This window comes from Gouania willdenowi, chromosome 7 (assembly GCF_900634775.1).
Source record: "Gouania willdenowi chromosome 7, fGouWil2.1, whole genome shotgun sequence".
NCBI lineage: Eukaryota > Metazoa > Chordata > Actinopteri > Blenniiformes > Gobiesocidae > Gouania > Gouania willdenowi.
Genome location: NC_041050.1, coordinates 5,214,468 through 5,238,491, shown reverse-complemented (window position 1 = coordinate 5,238,491; position 24,024 = coordinate 5,214,468). Strand labels below are relative to the sequence as shown.

At 37.5% G+C, this 24,024-nt stretch overlaps 1 protein-coding gene across 1 annotated transcript; it reads left to right on the top strand.

The window, feature by feature from the left end:
- Positions 1–628: 628 nt before the first annotated feature.
- LOC114467438 (natural resistance-associated macrophage protein 2-like) lies at positions 629–16,496 on the top strand. The gene is made up of 16 exons (XM_028453746.1): positions 629–839; positions 2,668–2,760; positions 3,678–3,832; positions 5,074–5,196; positions 7,619–7,738; positions 8,809–8,915; positions 8,981–9,051; positions 9,132–9,199; positions 11,324–11,479; positions 11,561–11,719; positions 11,837–11,923; positions 14,059–14,178; positions 14,274–14,423; positions 14,715–14,788; positions 14,870–15,023; positions 16,177–16,496. Exons 1-16 carry the CDS (start codon positions 818–820, stop codon positions 16,282–16,284), a joined length of 1,767 nt encoding a protein of 588 aa, XP_028309547.1. The 5' UTR covers positions 629–817; the 3' UTR covers positions 16,285–16,496.
- Positions 16,497–24,024: the final 7,528 nt, after the last annotated feature.

Here is a 24,024-nt window from a genome sequence, read left to right as displayed (position 1 = left end):
TTATTTTAATTTGAACAAAGAATACTTTTAAGACGCAAAATTGTAATGAAAATGTGTTACAATAAAATAAATGAACAAACTAAATTTGTGTTTTGCACATCTTTCAAAATTTTAAATTCAGCCTGTCACAGCAACAAATCCAACCCATCGTCTGATGCTGTGTGGAGGGAAAAAATACAGGAAACATTTAGTTCATGGGTTTAGATTTGTCTTTATTATTCAATCAAAAAAGAAGTTGCTTTAGTAAAAAAAATAAAAATGAAGAGAAATATATTTTCAATAAAAACAAAGAAAACATTGCTTCAATAAAAACCTTTTCAATCAAATCATTTTTAAAATGAAGCAAATATTTGCCATCCAAAAATTGCATTTGAACACCTTTTTCCCTTGATTCAAAAGATAATAGAAATAAATCTACCTCTATATCAGTCTATTTGTTTTTAACAGAATGCTTTAATTCCCTAAAGCATTTACATCTATAAAAAAAAAGAAACTAAAGTTAGTATATCTTTATCTTTTACCCATAAAGGTTGCCATTATGTAGTCCTGCCAATCAAACTGGGGGAAGGGGTGTGTTCTAGCTTTAGCCCCTCCTCCGCTTGTGCCACCTGTCCGGTAAGGCCACGCCCCCTGCCAAATGGACGCCGTTCAAACGTGGTCATGTGATCCATTGTTATTAGCCCGAAACCAGGAGCGGAACAGGTGATCCTCACCTGGTCCAGGTTAGGGTTCTGGTTCAGTCAAAGAGGAGTGAAAATGGACTTTATGTTGGCTTGTTTTCACAGTTTGACGCGAGTCTGAGTTCTTTGAAAAGAACATGATTTCCTTTCTTCGCTCAGGTGAGTCACAATGTTGGAGTTTCCGACCAACACGTCACTTCTTTGTTCAGGTGTTATTACATAGTTATGACCTGATAAAGTTCTATTTCACCTTAGTGTGATCATGATTATTATTTCCTTAGAAAACCTTCACAGCACATGATACAGAAATGCCATTAAAACCATTGTAATAACGTCACATTACCACTATGAGTCCATTTAAAATGACATGTTTTATATATGATCAATTGCACAAGTTTTTTTTGGCACCATATAAAGAAATATATTGATGTTTGTTAACATTTATAATATAAATAATCATTTATAGGTGAATATTTCATATGAATTGTCTCAATATTCCTCTAAAGAAGTTTACAAATCAAAGTCTGGTCATATTTTAGATATAGAAATATTGGGAGCTGATTGTAAAGTTGGGCATGCTAAAGTAAACCACAACAAACCACGTTTAAACTTTTTTTTTTTTTTTTTATCTCGTAAAAATAATGTCAATGTTAAATTTAAATGTTAAATATGAAATCTAAACATTTCAGATTTACATTGAGATTTAACATTTAGCATTTAGATTTAACACTTATATTTAAATGTAACATTTTGATGTAACATTTAAATTTAATATTTAACATTTAGAATTAGATTTAACATTTAGAATTAGATTTAACATTTATATTTCATATTTAACATTTAGATTTAACGTTGACAATATATTTTTACGGTGGAAAAATATCAAATTTTTTACAAGTATTGCTGTAAATGTGGTCAAAAGTAGCATTAAAAAAATCACATACGTTTTTTAAATATGGTTTGTTGCTAACTTGTTGAGCAACTTTACAAACTGCACCCCATATAGAAATGTCTTATTTCAACTTATATTATAATAGCGTCTGTTATTCTTGCTTTTATATTTTAAATGTATTCTATTTAGCACAAAAATAACAACAACACAGCCATAGCATGGTAAATAAAGATGATTTAAATTCCAGGTGTATTTCACATTAGTGGAGAGGAGAAACTCCCTTTAAACATGAAGAAACTTCCAGCGGAACCAGAATGAAGAGCGGACGCAATCTGCCTCGACTGGTTGGGTTTGGTGGGGGTGGGGTTGGGAAAATAAAAGAGAAGGACAGGATAAAGAGAGATAATATCTTTGAATAATGATGTGTAAAGGCTTTTACTTTCCAGTTTATCAGATTACCCAATTATGACCGAAAAGACCTAAAGCATGTTGGAGGCGCCATCATGCGAGGTTGCCTTGTTGGTTCTGGCATTAGATCTAAACGAGCATCTTCAACATCAATGTGCCCTAGTTTGCACCTTCACGTATAAATATTATGTAAAGTATGTAAAGCACTCATAATATCAAGTAATAAGTGATGTATATCAGTCCCAGAAGGATGTTTTCTTTAAATTTTCTTGATTTTGTGTCCAATTTTTTAACTTAATATAAGGAACTTTTGAGGAATAATTTGAGGGAAATTGCAGGATTATAATTGACCCCAACCCTGATTCAGGGTGTGCCCCCGGGTAGTCACCGATAACAGCTGGGAATGGATAGGCACCAGCAGACCCACGAGACCCTGAAAAGAAGAGATCGGGTTGGAAAATAGATAAATGGATGAATTAAAGTTGTTTAACGTTAAACATTTTCACCTTTAAGTCACACATTCAGCAGCTCAAGGACAAATAGACAGTTCTGACACATCCTGAGAAACCCAAACAACCCTAACACCATGGGTTCTCACGGATCCCTGACTCTGGAGGATTTGGTTTTGTGTACGATGATCATGTAAAAGTGGTTTTAATCGTGCTTCAATTACACCTTTCTTTGCAGTGAGAAACTCCTTTCGGCCTCAGGGTGAGAACATCACACCTGTTCCTTACAACGTTCCCACAGATCCAGTTCCTCAGATGAACGGAGGACGAGGTTTGTTTTTAGCCAAAGCTAAACTTTTATTGTACGCTTCATTTAAACAATCTCGAGTTTATGGGGTGTCGAATGTAAACACTGTCACTGTTTCATAGCCAACATATTTTAAACTTTTAGCCCATTTTTCTTTCATTTGAGACAAATTTATGTAAAACAGCATGTTTTATCATTGTTAAAAATGTGTAAAATGAAAAATAATACTAAATGTAAATGAAAAATCTAAATGTAAAAGTTATATATAAATATTAAATCTCAATCTAAATGTGAAATATAAATCTAAATGTAAATCTAAATATTAAATGTAAATGTACAATCTAAATATGAATGTTACATCTCAATTTAACTGTTAAATCCATCCAACCATCCATTTTCAGACCCGCTTTGTCCTATTTCAAAGTCACGGAGGTCTGTCGGTCCCTATCTCTGGTTCACACTGGACACTATCTAAATGTTAAATGTAAATCTAAATCTAATTGCGAAATGTAAATGTTAAATGTAAATATAAATGTGAAATATAAATGTAAACATTTAGCTTTACACTTGACGACCGATTTAACATTTAGATTTGCATTTAACATTTAGATTTGCATTTAACATTTAGATTTACATTTAACATTTACATTTAGATTCATTTTTCATGTGTACACATTTTTAACAATGATATAGAACATGCTGTTTTACATGAATTTTTGTCTCAAATGAAATTAAAATAAGCTAAATGTTCAAAATTTGTCAGCTATGAAATAGGGACCGAGGTCTTAGGCACCACATACGAGCTGTTTCTTTATTGGATGGATCGACTCAGGCTGATGATGTTATGATCGGTATCACAATAATCACTTTGATATAGAACGTGTGTTCTATAGAATAATAAACAATGACTGTCATGCTGTGATTTCCCTGTAAATGTCCAGCTGAGGACGCGTCAGAGAGGAAAGCTGTGATCCAGACCACACACACTCACAGAGGCTTCACTGCTCCTTCCGTCTTCCCACAAAATCCCAACAATGAAGAGTTTGCCAGTACTTACTTTGACCAGAGGGTTTGTGTACCTGAGGACGACTCTAAGGTAACACATTTATTTACACAACCTGAGGTAAAACCTGAGGAAGAGAAGTTGAAAGATTCTCAACGGTCTGGTGCATTAGTGCGTAAAACAAAATCCTCTACCACTAGAACAGGGGTTCTCAACCTTGGGGTCATAAGACACTGGGAGGGGGTCACCAGATGCCTTCATTAAACTAAGAATATTTTTTTAAACAATTTGAGCCCATTTTGCTTTTTTTTTTACTGCAACTACACCAAACGTGCCATATTTTGACCTATTTTCATCACTTTTTCTTGTCATATTTTTGCACTTTTAATGCAATTTTGCGACATTACTCCAATTTCTGCCACTTCTCTATCAAATTTCAAGGCCTTTTCTGCACATTTTTTTCCACTTTCAATACATTTTCAGCACTTATAATTAAACCTTTTCTACCACTTTTCCCACATAATGTCACATGTGTTGACCCATTGTTGTCACTTTTAACCTCTTTTCACCATATTTAATGCTTATTTTTGCCACTTTAAACTAATTTTTCCAATATTGACACTTTGAACCCTTTTTTTTTTTTCTTTACCAGTTTTTCTGTCTGTTTTTGGCCACTCTAATTTGCAACTTTTAACCATGTTCTGTAGTTTTCAAATCCCCATTTCACCACCTTTTCCAGCATTTTTGCTCACTTTTAACCCATTTTATTTCTGATCAAAACAAGGATTCAGATAAATAAATAACTGTGGTTATTACAGATTTATATAACAATGGGCCATAATTTTGCTGACTTCATGGATGACCCACAAAAAGCTTCCCCCTTCATTTTGGTGGTCGCGGTATGAAAAGGTTGAGAACCACTGGACTAGAGGACTAGACTTTCTGTCACTAGTAGTACTAGTAGACTTAAAATATGTATAAACTCAAAGATTTACATTAGATATGAAAACTTAACAGATTTTTGTATTTGAAGGTTTTCGAATTACAGTATATGATAAGTAAATTATTTTTTATGTATACCAAAGTTGTAACGCAAAGCTAAACTAAACTAAATGATGAATGAAAGCTCTTAAATCAGAGCTTTACCTGCTGGTAGAGATTGGCATTTCATCGACACTAATGGGTTTAATATGGAAAAAAATAACCTGATTTTATTTGGATCACATTTTAAAGAAGCTGAAACTGTGTTGTGTTGTTTAACGGTCACATTTTTTCTCATTTTACATTATTCATAAAATATCAACAAATCAAATATTTCTCTGATTTCATTACAGAAGTGCTTTAGCTTCCGTAAGCTTTGGGCCTTCACTGGTCCAGGGTTCCTGATGAGCATCGCCTACCTCGACCCGGGCAACATCGAGTCTGACCTGCAGTCTGGAGCTAAAGCTGGGTTTAAGGTAACACAGAATAATACAATAATAAATTAAATCCATTATAATAATAAAAAAAGGAATAAGACTAATCTGAAATAACTAACAACAGACAATGGGTTTGTTGAGCTGTTTGTTCACAGCCCGCTATATCCCGATACGAAACAATACGATATATTGCAATATCAATTATTACAATTTTCACCTTTACAAGTACAAAATGGTGTGAAATACAATTTATTTCAGTTTTTTTGACTTGCAAAAACAAGTAATACATTTTATTTATTTATTTATTTATTAACATCTGCGCCGTTCAGGTCACCCAAGGTCACTTAACAGTACACAATAAAACCACAATAAAATGTAAGCTAAAACATTATAAAAACAACAGTAAAAGTGTGGTGAATGGCCTTAAAAGTTAACAGAAGGATCTTGAAGTGGATGCAGAATTGAATGAGAAGCCAGTGGAGCTGGTGGAGAACAGGAGTGATGTGGGAGGTAGAGGGAGTTTTGGTGATGATGCTGGCAGCTGAGTTCTGAACTAAGTGAAGTTTATGGAGGGATTTGCTGGGGAGACCAAAGAGAAGGAAACTGCATTAATCAAGCCAGGAAGTGACGAGACTGTGGACAAGGACAGCGGCAGTGTGAGGGGTGAGGGAGGGGCGGAGGCCATTAATGTTACGGAGGTGGAAATATGCTGACCGGGTGATATTATTGAAGTGGGATTTGTAAGATAGAGTGCCGTCGAGGATGACACCCAGACTCTTAACCTGTGGGGAGGGGGAGACAGAGGAGTTGTTGATTTGGATGGAGAAACTATTGGATTTGGAAAGTGTTGAACCTCTGTTTTGTCACTGAGTTTTAGGAGATTATGATTTCACCAGAATTTAACTTCTGTGATAGTCGGTAAGGGATGGGGGGGAGGGTAGAAGATGGTTTACTGGTGAGGTAGAGTTGGGTGTCATCCACGTAACAGTGAAAATGAATACCAGATTTTTCTATTTGAAAATAAATAGTAACTAACTGTAATTTAAATACCAATATAAAAAACAACTGTTATGTTTATCAAACTTTTGCTTCTACAACAGATTCTGTTTCTGTTAAGGTCTTAAATTATTATTGTTGTTTTTTTTTTTGTAAAGTAACCCCATTCATCTATAAAAGTGCCCGGTATGTTTTATGAAAATAAAGTATAATTAACCTCAAATCTAAAATGTATTGAGGAGTGATGTAGTTTAACAAGGTCTGATATGGTTCACTGACACCTAGTAACTGGGAGTTTACCTGATATTTCTATTGCTATGTTATGCATATGTTAGCGCAATTAAATGTTTTTTTCATTAAAAAACATGATTTAAGAAATATTTTTGGATATTTTTTGGATCGATACGATAATCGCACAGTGATATATTGCGATATATCACATAATCGATTTTTTTCGTACACACCGTCCTGGTGCTGAATGATGGGTCAGTCAGTAACTCTGGAGCCGCTCAACGCTGCAGGACAAAGTTTAACAAAAGCAGAAGCTTAAGACACATTCCTGTATTCATCAGTGGAATTCCTTCAACCTGCTGGAATGTTTACTCACTGAGGTGCAGCCTCACACTTTGACCACACACAATACATCATCCCCCTCCATTTTCACAGCACGGTTTCAGTCATGAAGCATATTGTAAGATCATACATTATACAAACATTTTTAAACAACTGTTTCACAGAGGACGTGTACTGTATGATTCTCTTTGGTAAAAAACAACAAATGTCAAATGTCTTGATCCAAATAAAATCTGAGGCTCAGTTTGCACTTCCACGTATACATACAATTCAGAATTTGTAAGAAACCCACCCTGTCCAAGCAATAAGTGATAGATATCAGTCCCAACAGGGATTTTGTGTCCAACTTCTATTTAATTAAGGTTAACATTATCTCCTAATTTAAGTAAAACTTTAGGCTTTTGTTAGAATTTTGAGTTTTTTCAACTGTTTAACATTAAAAATGACTGCAATCGTGCGATAACTCACCATGAAAACAATGATTCTTGTTTTCTCTAACATTTTGACTTTCTCCTGCGGGCAGAATTAGATGCTCGAAAGGGCCGGATTTGGCCCCCGGGCCATGAGTTTGACACATGATCTATTTATTTATAATTGATAATTGTGTTATGTTTTAAATGTATTAATCTTTTTCTTCTTCTGTTGAAAACTGCTTCAGTAACTATTTATTTCCTTTTTTTACTTTCCCTTATCTCTTCCCTCATAACACACACACACACACACATTGTATATTGTAATTTTTAGTAACCTGTCGATGTCTCTGTTTCTGTCTTGGATGTTGTATAATTTAAGAATATATATTTATTTATTTATTTTTAAGTATACTATTGGGGTTTTTTGACGAATGACGGACTAAAATAGTTCACTTTCATCCTCTCATGAACCCCCTCAGCTCCTTTGGGTGCTGCTGGGAGCCACCATCATTGGTTTACTGCTGCAGAGACTCGCTGCACGACTGGGCGTGGTCACTGGGATGCACCTGGCAGAAGTCTGCCATCGTCAGTATCGTACGGTGAGGTTTTTCAACCTTTGTAGAGCATCACATCATCTGCATAACTGTGGTGTGAACATTCAATCCAAATACTGCCTTCATTTAAAATACAATACCTTTTTTAAAAGACAACGCTTATGGTTCATCGTACATTTACAACAATGATTTGGGTTACCACATAGTGTAAACCAGGGGTTCTCAACTGGTCTCACCCTGGAATCCACATCTTGCCACGGCGATTAAATAGCGACATTTTTTTTTAGAATTCAACCAATCAAATTGAGTTTTTCAAAACTAGCTGTTGAAAACCAAACACATATAATCTTTTTTAAAGCATAAATCTGTATATTTTCCATTGCAACATGGATTTCACAGCATGCATGCCAAAAGCAAAGTTTCAACATGCGAGACATTAAGTACTTATTTATTTTTGACCAGCTGTCCGTGACCCGCCCAGTGCAGCTTTGCAACCCACTTCTGGGTCCCAACCCACCAGTTGAGAATCACTGGTGTAAACAACATGTAGCCCTCGCCTAAGAATCCAAATATCACATAAAGTAATAGAGAGATTATTAGAGAGATTATTTTCACAATTCATTTATTATGAATGCAAAGCCTTAATATTACAGCTAGTTAGTGTTAGAACAGTCAGTGTGGCACTGACGAAGTAACTGAGGAACCAACCCGACTTAAATGAGTCAAATTATATAAAGATCAGTCAACTATGAACCCAGATATGAATTTTGGAAATTTCATCAATGATGAGCGATGGGCATTTGATTATTTTTTAAACAGGTCTAATATTGATATATAATGTTGGTATAATGATCCAGATCCTTTCCAAAATGTAATGGACTCTTCCATTGTGTAACGCAGTGGTTCCCATTTTTTTTTGCCCCGTGTACCCCCTTTGCATTTTTGTCAAATCATGTGTACACGTACCCCTGTTTGGGAACAACTGGTGTGAGGTCTAATTCTGTCAAAATCCGTTGAGTAGTTTTGACGTAATCCTGCTAACAGTAACAAATGAACAAATGCCAGTGAAAATATGACCTCATATTGTTGAATACTGACCTCAGTCGTGTGTCCAGGTGCCTCGTATCATCCTGTGGCTGATGGTAGAGCTGGCCATCATCGGCTCAGACATGCAGGAGGTGATCGGCTGTGCCATCGCCTTCAACCTGCTCTCCTCTGGAAGGTAACACACACACACTGCTACACTATGGTTCTCATGCTTTAACTTTACCCTCTGTCTGACTACAGGATACCTTTGTGGGGCGGAGTCCTCATCACTATCATTGATACCTTTGTCTTCCTCTTCCTGGACAAGTATGGTGGGTTTGTTCTGCTGGTTCTAACTTGTACTGGTTCTGCTTTGCATGGACTATGAACTGGTATCTTTGCTTCTCTGCAGGGCTGAGGAAGCTGGAGGCATTTTTTGGTTTGCTCATCAGCATCATGGCCATCACATTCGGATATGAGGTAAAACATGACGGAAACACATTTAAAGCTACTACACACACACACACACACACACACACACATATATATATCCCTTTTTTAATTTTTTTATTTCTATTCCCCACACATTTTATTTTATCTGATAATTCCATAGTGTAGGTCATATAGATTAAAAAAAAATAAAAATCAAAGATCATTTGCTCGAAGAAGAAAAAAAAAAAAGTCCCACACTTTCAACCAATTTCTGTGGTTTTTAAAATCCCATTTTACTACCTTTTCCACCATTTTTTGGTCACATTTTACCCATTTTATTTCTGATTCAAATAAGGATTTACATTTTTAAGATGACTATATACTATAGCTCAAATAATAACAAACTTCCTGGATAACATTATATTTCAACTTTATTCTCGACATTTTGACTTTATTCTTGATTTGCCCAAAATTATTTTCTCCATCAAAGTTGGCCCTAATCAGCTTCCATAGCTATCCCTAACTATCTTTTTGTGCATTTAACCCTTTTTTTTTAACTAAAAGAAATGCAGTTGGACAGAATATTTAGGTGTCACGTCATTGACCCATTAATCAAATTCAGGAGAAAGGAATAAAGAACATGCAGGACTGATGCCCTCTAGGACAGCGTTTGTAAACCCTTGATAAAAATAGATTTGTATTAAAATAAACAGGACTTTTCTTACAATCTGTAGTTTATTACAGAGATGGGCAATTCTATCACAGCGTGGGTTAGAAAAATGTGATTGTATCTGTTCCAAGGGCCACATGACTGATCTGAGTATTAATAAAGGGGGGGGGGGTCTTTTTTTTTTTGGTTTTGTCTGTTTTTAATCATTTTGCATGTTATTGGAGTCATTGTGTGTTTTTGTTATTTTTGTTTTGTTCTTGTTGTAATTATGTGTATTTTTCTGTCATTTTTGTAATTTTGTTGTCGATTTGTGCATCTTTGGGGTCACTTCCTGTATTTTTGTTGTTGTTTTTCTGTATTTTCCTGTCATTGTGTGCAATTTTGTTGACAGTTTGTGTGTCTTTGGAGCTATTCTATAATGTGTTTTACGAGTCATTTTGCATATTTTCCTAATTTCTCATGTGTTTTGTGTACATTGTAGTGATGTAACGATTAATTGTAAGGCAGTTAAAAATCGATTCATAGGTATCACGGTTCATATCGATTTTCTGAAAATTGAATCGCAGTACTTTTTTTATATGTTTATCCTTCTCTTGTCCAAATGCTGAGGCGGTGGGCGGAATCTACTACTACTTTCTTTCTGGCCGCCTTCTACTCTTAAACATGTTCATGAATGATTCATTACCCCTTTAGCACCGAAAGAATATCTGTAATATTACGTGAATATCTGTAAAAGTCACGTTTTTCTATTAGCTCTGTCTGCTAGCATAGCATCTCTTCTTCACAGCACAGAATAGCTGCAGCCCAACCGACCACTGGGTTACCAGCGCCCTCTGCTGGTCCAAACAATTATCTGACGTAAATACAGTGCAATACTGTTTTTTTTTTTTAAAGTCCAATTGTTAAGGCACATAATACATTTTCAATTGCACTTTTAAAAAGAAAAAGAACTATTATGAAGTTTTGCATTGTTTACTATCGAACCAGAATTAAAATTAATAGACTTCTTCTTCATTTGTATTATTCCTTTATTTATTTCATTCAAGATTTATTTTTAGTTAAATTGCATTGTTTTAAGTAGTTTATCAAGGGATTCTTTTGACAATGAAAAATAAAAGGAAAATAGTACAGTATGTTCTAGTTTTTTTCCCAAAAAAAATAAAGGAATATTTTTCAATCATAATTTTTCTACAGTCCCATTTTGTAAAAAAAAATCGTGAGAGAATCGTATTGTGAACCCAGTATCAGGAGTTGAGTTAATCGTTACGTCCCTAGTACATTGTGCATTTTGCTGTCGATTTGTGTGTTATGGGAGTTATTGTGTGTATTATGGCAGGTTTTATACTCCCTCCAACTTCTTGAAATACAGTTTTTGGGGATTTGTTCTGGGGGCCACATGTTGCCCATGTCTGGTTTATTACGTTTAATGAACAGTGACTGGACATGTGTGAATGTGTCCTTGTAGTTATTATGCACAGTAACCCACTCCTCCTCTACTGCAGTATGTGACAGTGAGGCCAGACCAAGGTGAGCTGCTGAAGGGGATGTTTGTTCCGTACTGTGAGGACTGTGGATCCACCCAGCTCGTACAGGCGGTCGGCATCGTGGGCGCCGTCATCATGCCTCATAACATCTACCTCCACTCAGCCCTCGTCAAGGTTGGATGGTAATCCCAGAGCTCTGTGTGTGAAGTGGAGTGACACTGGCCCAATAAACCTCACCTGTCACTTATCTCCCAGTCTAGAGAAGTGGATCGATCCAATAAGAAGGAGGTGAAGGAGGCCAACAAGTACTTCTTCATCGAGTCGACGGTGGCGCTGTTCATTTCCTTCCTCATCAATGTGTTTGTCGTGGCTGTGTTTGCAGAGGCTTTTTACAAGAGCACAAACATGGAGGTGGTGAGTTTCCAAACAGTGAACAGCAGGTCCACGTCCAGACAATTAAACCTGAACCAGATTATCAACAGGGTTTGTTTCTCATCCGTCTCGTATTTGTGTGTCTTTTCTTTATTACAGTACAATGTTTGCAATCAAACAGGAAGTCCTCACTCTCACCTGTTTCCTCAGAACAATGAAACGTTGGAAGTGGATATCTATAAAGGGGTATGTCCCCCCCCACACACACACACACATTGATCACACTAAGTATGTTGTGTAGGTTCTCCTTTGTGCTCACAAATCAGCCTTGACCCATCAAACCGTTGACTCTACATGACCATTGAAGGTGCATTTTTTATGTTAAAGAATGACTCTGTATTGATAGCAATTGCAGGAAAAGCATTGATTATTAGTTAAAACACAAATTAATTATTGAGCTCTTTCTTTTGCATCTCAGTTAAGCAGGAATAGGATTTTTATATGATAATTTTACTAAGCCTATGTATGTATTTATTTATGTGAATTAGGACATTACATATTAATCAATGTGTCAGCAAACACCGTCAACATAAATATGCCAGAGTTAGCACAATAGCTAAATGTCATCCTGCCTAAGGCAGGTAAACATGATATTTACATACAGTTGAACAATAACATTTAACATGCAGTCAAGCAACGTGGCACAATGAGACAAACACTAAATCTGACTGTTGACAGAAAACATGTTACCACATATATACATTTTACAATCAACAAAAACAACAGTCAGGAGTTAAAAAAACAAAGTCCAATATTATCTATGGGTGCTTGACTGCTTTGTTTTCAACCAATTTTTGACAACTGCTTTGAAGGTTGGGTAATTGCCACAGTCTCTGATGTTTTCTGGAAGTGTATTCCATAATTTTGTGCCTCTGATAGAAACCACCATTTGGCTAAATTTAGCCCGGTGCCTTTGTACTACACAGTCTCTGGTCTTTATTCCAGTGTTAGTTTTTTTAGATCAGAATCAGAATCAGAATTTCTTTATTCATCCCAGGGGGAAACTACCGTTGTTACAGCAACCCAATAATATATTACAAATAAAGAGAATAAATGTTAAACAAAGAAGAAAGAAAGAATAAACGTTAATAAGTGCATAATTAAGTAAAGAATGTTAAAAATAAGGATTAGATACACACACATTACAGTAGTAAAAAAATAAAACAAGATAAATAATAGTAATAATAAAAATACAAATATAATACAGATATCTACAACAATCAAAACTGTGAGGTTACAGTGATGAATTGTAAAGTTTGATTGCCTCCGTGGTTGGATCAGCCTGGTGCTGAAGGTGCTTCTGTCACTGACCAGCACATCATGGAGTGAGTGGGACTCATTGACCAAGATGACCTTCACCTTGGACAGGCTCCTTCTCTCTGTCACCACCATCAGAGAGTCCAGTTTCACCCCCACAACGTCACCAGCCTTGTGGATGAGTCTGTTGGCGTCTGTGACCCTCAGTCTGCTCCCCCAGCAAACAACAGTGTAGAGAATCGCACTCGCACATAAAACATCCTCATCATTTTTCTTCAGATGTTGAAGGACCTCAGTCGTCTCAGAAAATAGAGGTGGCTTCGGCCCTTCCTGTAGAGGGAGTCAGTGTTTTTCCAGTTTATTGTCAATCACGCAGTCCCAGGTATTTGTACTCCTAGATATAAAATCCATTAAAGGTGGAGGGCCAAGCCCAACTCAGAACATGATGTTAAACCGTCCTTTGTGTCAAACGATGGTAGTCAACATGAGGTTTAGCATGTGAGAGTGGCGTAGGAGCTGTGTAATGGATGTAAATTCTGGGACGCATCATCAGTAGTAGAATCAGGGGGTGTTTCAGCCTTTTTAACACTAGACACCCTCATCAAAGGTGGCCAGCTACAGGGTGATCAACCCTGAGCTTGCGTCCCATAGCTGTTTCCCACTCTCTCCTATCTGCAGCTAGTAGTTTCAAAAAGAACAAATTATGCTGAATGTGAAAGTTGAAGGAAAAACACCTCCATGCAGCCGTCTACGGGACTCCACATCCCACAATGCAGTGCACAAAAGATTTACGACAATGTTCAGAATGGAGAGTTTACAACGGAGATCAAATTTTATTTTTGAGTGGAAATTTCAACCTTTTACATTTTTTATCGAGCCACTTGTATTTCATATATTGATCTATGAGGCTGTACACTGTCTTTAGCTGACAAAAAAATCTAATCTCCATATAAACTGTACTTTTTCAGTGTCATGAACAGTAACACTATTGATTCCAGCCCTCTATGTGTTTGTGTCCTGGTAGTTTTAACTAACTTTCTTCCCTGTTTGTGTGTTGGCGTCAGGGTGTGGTTCTTGGCTGTTTCTTTGGTCCAGCAGCGCTCTATATCTGGGCCATAGGCATCCTGGCTGCTGGTCAGAGCTCCACCATGACGGGAACGTACTCTGGACAGTTTGTGATGGAGGTCAGTGGAAGAGGAAGTTAACAGTGAAAGAATCCTGCATTAGAGTTTGATTTAAGGACGATAATATGTTGTTGTATTTTTGTTTATGTTCTCAGGGTTTTCTAAACCTGCGCTGGTCGCGGTTCGCCCGGGTCTTGTTGACTCGTTCTATTGCCATCATTCCCACTCTGCTGGTGGCCATTTTCCAGGATGTGCACCGACTCACGGGCATGAATGATTTCCTCAACGTGCTGCAGAGTATGCAGGTATTGAGGGGGGAATGCTGCACTTGAGAAACTGCGAATCGACAATGAGTTACACGTTAAACTGTTAAAACTACACTACAATCATGTTAAAATTGGACTTTATTCCTTAGAAAAATGCAAAATAAGTTCTGGCCGGGCACGGTTCTCAACTATGACCGCTGAATCAAAATGATTTTGACACCCCAGTGTTACAATATCTGTAGCTTACCCTGTTTTCTTTGTGTGAATGAGAGATGATTTACTGTATATGTCCAATGAAAAGTAGTAACTATCTTTGCTGTTGTCTCCCAGCTGCCTTTCGCCCTCATCCCCATCCTCACCTTCACCAGTTTACCGTCACTCATGAGTGACTTTGCCAATGGCCGGTAAGTTCTCCTTCACCAGAACAAGTTAATGGTTGTTTTTTGTGTTTTTTTTAACCACAAATCCTCACTCATGTCCTTCAGAGTGTTTAAGGTTGGGGGAGGACTGGTGATCCTGGTGGTGTGTGCCATCAACATGTACTTTGTTGTGAACTACGTGTCGTCACTGCACAGCGTGGGGCTCTACGTGCTGGCAGCGTTCTTCTCCATCACTTACCTCACATTTGTGGGATATTTGGTATGTGAAGAGAAAAATCAACTTGATAAAAAGCTACAAAATAATTCAGAATATATAAAAGAATGCAAAAAGCAACATTATAGAAAAAAACACTGTACAGAGAATAAAAGCAATATATACAGTATTAAAGCTACTGGGGATGATATTTTTTATCAGATATATCCATAGTGTAGGCCTCATAGATCAATACATTGAAAATAATTTGCTTGAAAAAAGAGATACAAGGTTTAAATTTCTGCTCGAAAGTTTGCTCTTTTATAGACATTATCAGGAAAAGTTTAACGCATTGCATTGTGGGATGTGAAGTCCCGTAGATCAGTGGTACTCAAACGTTTTTGGTTCAAGTACCCTCTTTCTCTTTGTCCGACTACAACATTTTGCTCTGAATACTTTGACCAAATAACTATAGAACATAATGATGGAATGAATGAGTGATAACACACATTTAAAATGAACTCACTTTGTAAATAAGTGGAATAAAATGGTATTTAGTGCCTCATCAAGTTTGTATCATTTCTGGTCAGAGACTGACCTCTGTATTTTAATTTAATCATCATTATTATGATTATAATTTTTAAATTAAAGATAAACAATATAAAATCCCATATTTTGAATGCTTTAATTTGTTAATTTTCCACTCTCTCTCTCAAGTACCCCCTGTTGTGTGTACACGTACCCCCATTTGAGAAACACTGCCGTAGACGGATCCATAGAAGTGTTTTTACCTCATTCTTACTGTGATTTCTTGTGTTTTGCCTCCAAAAACTCTGCAATCAGGATCAAAAATACTTTAATAATCCCAGAGGGAAATTACTTTTGTTACTGTGGCTCCAAGTAGAAATCATAATCTAAGAATTAAATATTCAATAATGATTATTTATGAATAATCGGGATTAGATACAGGTGTGAATATAATACAAATATACAAAAATATATAATCAGCCATCTACAAACTACACTGTACGATAAAAGAAAGCTGTTAGGTTCACGTGACGAGTCTGAGGCCTACACTATGTCTGTATCTGATAATATATCATCATCTTCAGCGATATTTATGTAAATAGGTTATATTGGTGAATTGTTGAAATTTGCAGAATAACATAATTAAATGAACTCTGTCTTAATAGTTTAATATGTGATGCTTTGATCTCAGGCCTGGTTGTGTTTGATCGCTCTGGGCGTTTCGTGTCTGGATCCGATCACCAGGAGAGGAAACGACTCCACGGTTCTGATCGAGCGGCAGCCTGAGTTCGACTCCTGACCCTGTGTGTGTGTGTGTGTGTGTGTGTGTGTGTGTGTGTCCTGGAGCAGACATGAACATAATCTTTTGATCAGTCAAGCTGACCCACAGTGGTCACTGGATGCTGATTTGAACTAAACCCAGTCCTGACACTCACACCGTCCCAATGAAGCAGATGAAAAGAGTTTGTGTTTTCTTTTAAATAAAGGACTAAACGTTTGCACATTTACTAACATGCATTAATTATCCAGTTGTGACTTATTTTTGGCATAAATTAGCCTCTTTGAAACAACGCCGCCTTTCAGGAGCTTTAGAAGAGACGAGTTAGGACAAGTGGAAGCCTGAAGCCACAGGTTGTCCTGAGTAACATCACCGTGCTGAAACAGGAAGTGTAGAAAGAATGCACAGGAAGTACATCTAAGGATCCCATCCATCCAGCTTGTTCACTGGTTTCCAGTGATCAGGATCAACAGGTGACACCAGTCTGATCAGACTCAGACTTGGGGTCTTTATTGACAGTTGGTTTAATGAAGCACGCTCAGTCACGTATAAGGATTTTTCTTCACAGGATATTTGATCAAATCTGCATTATCTGCTTCACCAGTAAAGCAGGAAGGTCTACACTCAGATTTTTACTGGTCATGTGATCATTGGAAGGAGAGACACCTTTTCCAAGCTGGATGATGGACCGCAGATTTTAGGAAGGAAAAAGCACTTTTTAGCTCTACTTTGCCCTATGTTTGATTACTAGTACACTTAAAATCTCACTATTAGTCTTAGTAGACTGTTTTTATTCTTCTAGTAGTGCTAGTAAAGACAACATATTAACAAGTAGTACTCTTAGACTTAATGCAAATGAAGTAGGATGGATTATAATAGATCTCTGATTGGTTGTAATATTTTTTGAAAAGCCAATGTCAAGCTTTTCCCCGCCCCCTTATGAGTATATAAGGCAGTGGTTCCCAACCTTTTTTAGATCGTGACCCCATTTTGATATCATATATTTCTGGTGAGCCCAAAGACTTTCTTTTTCTAGAATTACTTATTGGTTATGTTTGTTTTACTGTGTAACAAATACAGAGTAGCTAGAATTAGCGCACAAAGTGACCAGATGAGCAAGCTCAGATATTTTTTACAACTTATTTTATTTAATTACTTGATTGTTTTCTCTCTTCTTCTCATTATACTGCATTTCTTTTAAACTAGATTTATATTTGAGAAAGTGAAAGTAGTTGTTTAGGATTGTTGTTTTAATTTGAAAAAGAATAATCAATTAAAAAAAATATATATGTCTCATTTTGATCATTTACTAAACCTTTAAGGCGACCCCACATGGGGTCACGTCTCCAAGGTTGAAAAACCCTGATATATATTCTTTACATTTGAGAACTAGTAAATCTTAGTTATGGTTGGTATCACTGATATAAAATTTATGCTAAAAAGACTTTCCTAAACTAAACTTTTTTTTTATTTTTCTATTTATTTTATTTATCTGCTTATTCGTGTGTGTTTCTGTGTTGGTATTGCGTATTTATTATAAGAGAGATTTCTTTTGAATTCATTTTTCACATTATCATTTTATTTTTTTATATTAAAAAATGCAGGAGATGAGACGTCTGCTAAACTGAAGTTCATCTTTTAACCACAGGGTGGCAGTGATGTGTTGACCTTTAAACACAGTAAACATTCACCATTGCAGCTCATAATATTCCATCAAAGCATCACGTGACGTGTAGGCTAAGTAGCGTTAGCGTGCGGTGCTAACAACAACACATAAGAAACACCTAGCAGGAGAATGACGAGTGTTTGTTGCGTTTGTACTTCACTGTGTGTGACATGCCTGTGGACTTGTGTAGTTGTTGTGTAGCTGTTGTGTAGCTACTGTGTAACCGCTGCTTCGGTGAATTCCAGGCCTTTTCCCCGCTGAGGAGAAGCAGGCCGACAGGTTTTTCTTTGCATTGTGACGGTGGTGCTGTTCCCTCCTCCTGTCATGGAGGGAGGCAGGTTATGTAAGAGCCTCCCCCCCTCCCCTACGTGTTTTTGTTCTTCTCAATGAGCCAATGGTTCCCTGTGCAGGCCTCGCAGCCTGTGCTGTAGCCTCTAGGCCTCTTTCCTGGAAACTCAGCCCAGGCAGAGGCCACTCAGGGGCAGCCCTGCTCTTCCAGCAAGTCACATGACTGCAGAGCCCACAGACTAGTCCACCATCAGAATCCATAGTCCTGTATCAGAGCCCACAGACTAGTCCACCATCAGAATCCATAGTCCTGTATCAGAGAAAGTCCACAGATCTGTATCAGTGTAAACAGTCCAACATGAGGATCAGATTCTGGGAACACATCTCTACATGTGGTTGTTCATCGGGGATGTGCTGAAAGCATGTTGGATCAAAAGTATGTGTGTGTGTGTGTGTGTGTGATTTTGTTCTATATTTATCAGGCCGGTGTGAATACGCAAACAAAGTAGAGCAGATCAAACAGGCGAATTCTAGAGCTATTTTTTATTTATTTTTTTGTCGGTCTCAGAGCGTTTGCATTCAAAGTCTAGAACGATTAGGAGTGCCCTGAACACTCTCGGACCGGATCAAACACGGGAAGTATGGCATTGTGGGTGATCGAGAACAACCAGCGACGGTGCAAAACCCACCAAAACTACGCCAACTTGTTGCTGCTCCATTGTTGAATGTTGATGATGGCAAAAGTCTGAGCACTCTTAAGTTCTTGCTTTGTCCCATAGTTGAGAGCCTCTTCTTCAGGTTTCTGTTTTCTTGCCTAGAGAAGTGTCTACTCCAGTAACGGCGCCATCAACTGGTTAGCCCATGTAACCGCACCAGAGGCTGTTTGGAGCAGATCAGAAGTTGTGCTCTGAACGCAAACCAAGCCAAACCCAGATGATAAAATGATCACTTGTCCTCTGCCCATTCGGACCGAATCTTGGACTAAACTGGTGTGAACGCACCTAACACAGTGATTCCCAACCTGGAGTACATGCAAATTCATTCTCAGAAAACATTCGCACATTGCATTGTGGGATGTGTAGTCCCATATACGGATACATAAGTGTTCCCAGTATTCCCAGTGATATCACCTCACACCACGAGAGTTTCAACTTTGGTTTGTGTTTTTCCGTGTAAGCTTCAAAATAAACATCTGCCAATGTTTTGCCGCAATTTTCAGATCATGAAAACGGCAGAAATGTGTTGGGAATTCACTTTGGTGGAGAGTTTGGCAAATCACAGAATTGAGGTAAATACTCTGTGAATTAGTCTATGGAACTCCATATCCCACAATGCAATGCAGGAAACTTTTCTTACAATGTCAATAAGAGTGTTTTCAGTAAAGATGAAATATACTTTAGAGCAGCAATTATGTTTGATTTATTGATCTATGAGGCCTACACTATGATAAACAATTATAATCTCCAACAGCTTTAATTACATAATGACATTTGAAACAATTTAAAGAAAATAAAAAGCATTATAATTTATTCTAAAGAACACATCGGCTAGAAGGGACACGACAGAAGACACGTTGTTTTGCAATAAAAACAAAGTATTTATAAGATTATTTTAAGATTCTTGAATATTTTAAGTTGTATTTTCATTAATAACTAAAGGTTTTCACATGTGAAATTATTTTTAAACTAACCCTAAAACTACAGGAGTTGATTACAAATGTTTAGGAAATGTTGTATTGTTGTTGGTCGCCGAGTGTGTGTTCTTTGTCTTGTTTGTTTTCTTTAACATTGTTTGCAAGTCCAGCTTTAAACACTCAGTGGTGTCTGTGAGCATGTGTGTGTTTGTTTGTGAGGTTTTACATCTACGTTGTTCTATAATTATCAGCCTCTGGGTCAGAGTAGGACAGTTATTGGATAGCTTTGGGGCGAGCGTGGTGGCTTAAGTGGCTGGTAGTAAAATGTGCCGGAGTATCCTTGAGCAAAAACTCAGCCTGAAGTTGATTTTCATAAGGCAGCTTGTGATTTATATGACACGTATGACACTGTTGTTGTGTAAGTTTGTGAATGGGTAAATATGGCCTCCGATTGTTCATGATCGTGGAAAACAGACGGAAAAAAACATGTTTCACGTTCTGAAATGGAAGACACAATCTGACTGCTTTACAATAATAATAATAATAATAATAATAATAATAATAATAATAATAATAATAATAATAATAATAATGATTATTATTATTATTATTATTATTATTATTTCTCTCTTTATTTAAAATCGGGCCGAAACATGACATGGAAATGTCTCACATTCATGTTTTGGGAAAATATCACAAATTTACACTGTTTTTCACTGGAAATTGGGTGACTGAATGTCAAGAAGAGCAGTTCCCTAACACTTTGTGTTTAGCTCCCCTTTGAAGGATGAACATTTTCAAACACCTCCCCCACCCAACCAACAACACAACACAATAACAACAAAATTGGCAAAAAAAATATGTATCTTTATAAAAAAGGTACAAAGTTACACTTTTCTTCTTGAAAATGTACAATCACATATTTTAGAACCGTAATAATAAAGTTTTTTGAGTGCAACGATTTTTATACTTTTTGTGCTCAATGTTCGTCAAGCCTGTTCCCCCCCACCATCAAGACGTCACGCCCTTCTACTTTACTGAGGATTTATCAGTGTGGCTAACATTGCTCTACCAATGTAGTCTCATGTGATTTCAACATAACATCCTGATTTCATATACTCTGTCCCCCCTATTCTATTGACTTACAGTATGTGACCCAATGCATTTGCATTGTCCGCCTATAGCCACAAACAGCTCTGTGTGTACAGACATTCCTCATACCGTTGGAAACTAATGGTGCATTCACACCGACGGATCCTAAAGAGGTTAAAACGCTCTAGGATTTGTTTGCACTGATTGTCCTCATGGTTTGGGTTGATGTGAAAATGCAAAGAAAGTCTAGAGCGGATCAAACAGGTTAAGTCTAGAGTGGATGTTTTTGCCGCTTGCGAAGTGTTTCCAATTTCCAAAACACAAGCACTCTAGGAGCGGATTGAACACAGGAAGTATCGGCGATGCAGTATTGTGGGTGATCAGGAGAGCCGGCGATGGCACAAAACCGGTCTTTAAAAGCACCAAAAGTACGGCAACTTGTTGCTGCTCCATTGTTGAATGTTGTGAAAGAACAAACAGAGAAGGAAGAAGTTTCTGAGCACTCTTAAGTTCTCGCTTTGACCCACAGTTGAGAGCCTTTTCTTCAAGTTTCTGTTTCTCTGCCGAGAGAAGTCTCTCCTCCAGTAACCGCCCCTCAACTGGTTAGCTCATGTAACCACACCAGAGGCTGTTTGGAGCAGAAGTTGTGCTCTAAACGCAAACCGAGCCAAACCAAGGTAATAAAAGTATCAGCTGCCCTCCGCCCATTTGGACTGAGTCAGTGACCAAACCGGTGTGAAAGCACCCTAACAGCCTAAACTGAATTAAACAATCTCCTGCGAACATCCCGTGTCAGATACTACGGCACACCTTTGGAGGTTAGTGCAGTCCATGATCTCAAAGGTCAGGATGAGGGATTTGCACAGCATCAGGCAGGATGCTTTGGACTGATTGGGCTTCTTTTAGCAACACCTGGGCAGATTCATCTGCAGAAGTAGCTTACCTCCACCAGTATGACTGTGGTGTGAATGATTACTTTAAAGCTAAATTTCTGTCTGTTGATTTTTACATTCACAGGTGCTACAACCTTCCTGTTTTTGTTTTTGTGTCTGTAGTTCTCTCGTGTTGCCTGAAGCTTTCCTCACCAGCGTGTTGTGATCAAAGTCACGTGTTTTCAACCATTTCTCCCCTTTCTTCAGCCCTGGATACTCATCCTCGGGGCCTCCTTCAACAGCAGCCATTCAGCTCTCTTTCTATGTATCCTCTGGGAGGAATGCAACACCAGCAGAGGAAGAGGGTGGGCAGCAGAAAGCAGGCTGAGATAATGAATTTCAGAAGCATTTAGTAAACAGTGGCATCAGCTTCAGACCACATGACATTTTCCAGCTGTGCGGTCAGTACTTGTTTGTGCATGGTTGTGTCAGTCCTGCCTTTAAATGTCTAACACCAGGAATGCAAACAGCAGGGCTGTTCTTGTTTATGTCTTGCATTGTGGCCTGTGTTGGCCCCCGGGCGTCAGTGGGCGAGTGAGGCGGTGTGACTCCCATCGGCCCTGAGCGGGGATTCCTTTATCCCTCATTTATCCCTCCTTTCTGCTGCAGCCTTGTTAGAGCGCTGTGGGTCGTTTTCCCTGTGATTTACTGCATGCTTAGATATCGGAAGTGTTTGTTGACGCCTAATTTCACACTACTATTGCTCAGCATGAGGATAACTTTGATTTGACTTTCACTGGATACAGCACTGCAGTGTGAAAGTAAATTTAAGTCTTTATTATTCAATTCAAAAAGTAGTTTAAATTTTTTTTAAAAACTTCGGCAGAGTCCTCTGAAGATGACTGGCAGTTAACAGTCAAAACGTGTCAGGAGATCACTGTACATTTCCTAAAAAACAGTTGACTGATAAATAAAACCTTAACATTTATTTAAAAAAGAAAACAAAAAGAACTGGCTGGAATTATTACGTAGAAGTCATGGAAACATCAAACCGATTGGCAGAATCCTCTGAAGAAGATTGGTAATTGTCAGTCGAAACGTGTCAGGAGATCAAAGTACATTTCCTGAAAAACTGTTGACTGATAAATAAAATCTTAACATATTATTCAAAAAGAACTTGCTGGAATTATTATGCGGAAATCAAGGACACATCAAAGCGATCGGCAGACGCCTCTAAAGAAGACTGGCAGTTGACAGTCGAAACGTGTCAGGAAATCAAAGAAAATTTTGTGAAAAGCAGTTGACTGATAAATAAAACCTTAACATATATTTCAAAAAGAAGGCAAAAAGAACTTGCTGGAATTATTACACAAAAGTCAAGGAAACATCAAAGCTATCGGCAGATGCTTCTGAAGAAGACTGACAGTTGACAGTCGAAACATGTCAGGTGATCAAAGTAAATTTCCTGAAAACAAGTTGTCTGAATAAATTAATGTGATAAAAGTTACCCATTCTTCTTGGGGAGTGTGTTGTTTTCTTCTAAGGACTCAAATATTCTGTTTTTAAACTTCTCTTCTGGTTTAACTGGAGTTTCTAAATGACTGCAGGCATGAATGAATGACTGATTCCTCTCTGTGTGTTTTCATCTGCTTTGGGCTCAGAGTGAGCTGTGATGGGCTCCTACACCCAGCAACCTCATGTTGAAAATAAAGATGAACTGATTTTGTTGTTTAGAGCAGGGGTTCTCAACCTTGGGGTCAAGACCCCACTTGGGGTCGGGGAGGGGGTCACCAGATGCCTTCAAGAATATTTTTTGAACAATTTGAGCCTATTTTTGCTTATTTTTATCCTTTTTCTGAAACTACACCAAACATATTTCAATGGTTTTTCATCACTTTTTCTTGCCATATTTTTTGCTCCTTTTAATGCATTTTTACTAAATTACTCTGATTTCTGCCACTTCTCTATCAAATTTCAATTCTTTTTCTACACATTTTTTTCCCACTTCCAAGACATTTTCGGCACTTATAAACCCTTTTCACCACTTTTTCCACCCAGTCGCATGTTGATCCATGATTGTCACTTTTAACTTCTTTTCACCATTATTCATGCTTATTTTTTTGCCAATTTAACCACATTCACGATTTTTCATGCCGATTATTTGCCAGTCTAAACCAATTGTTCCTACTTTTTAAATGTCATTATCCCCC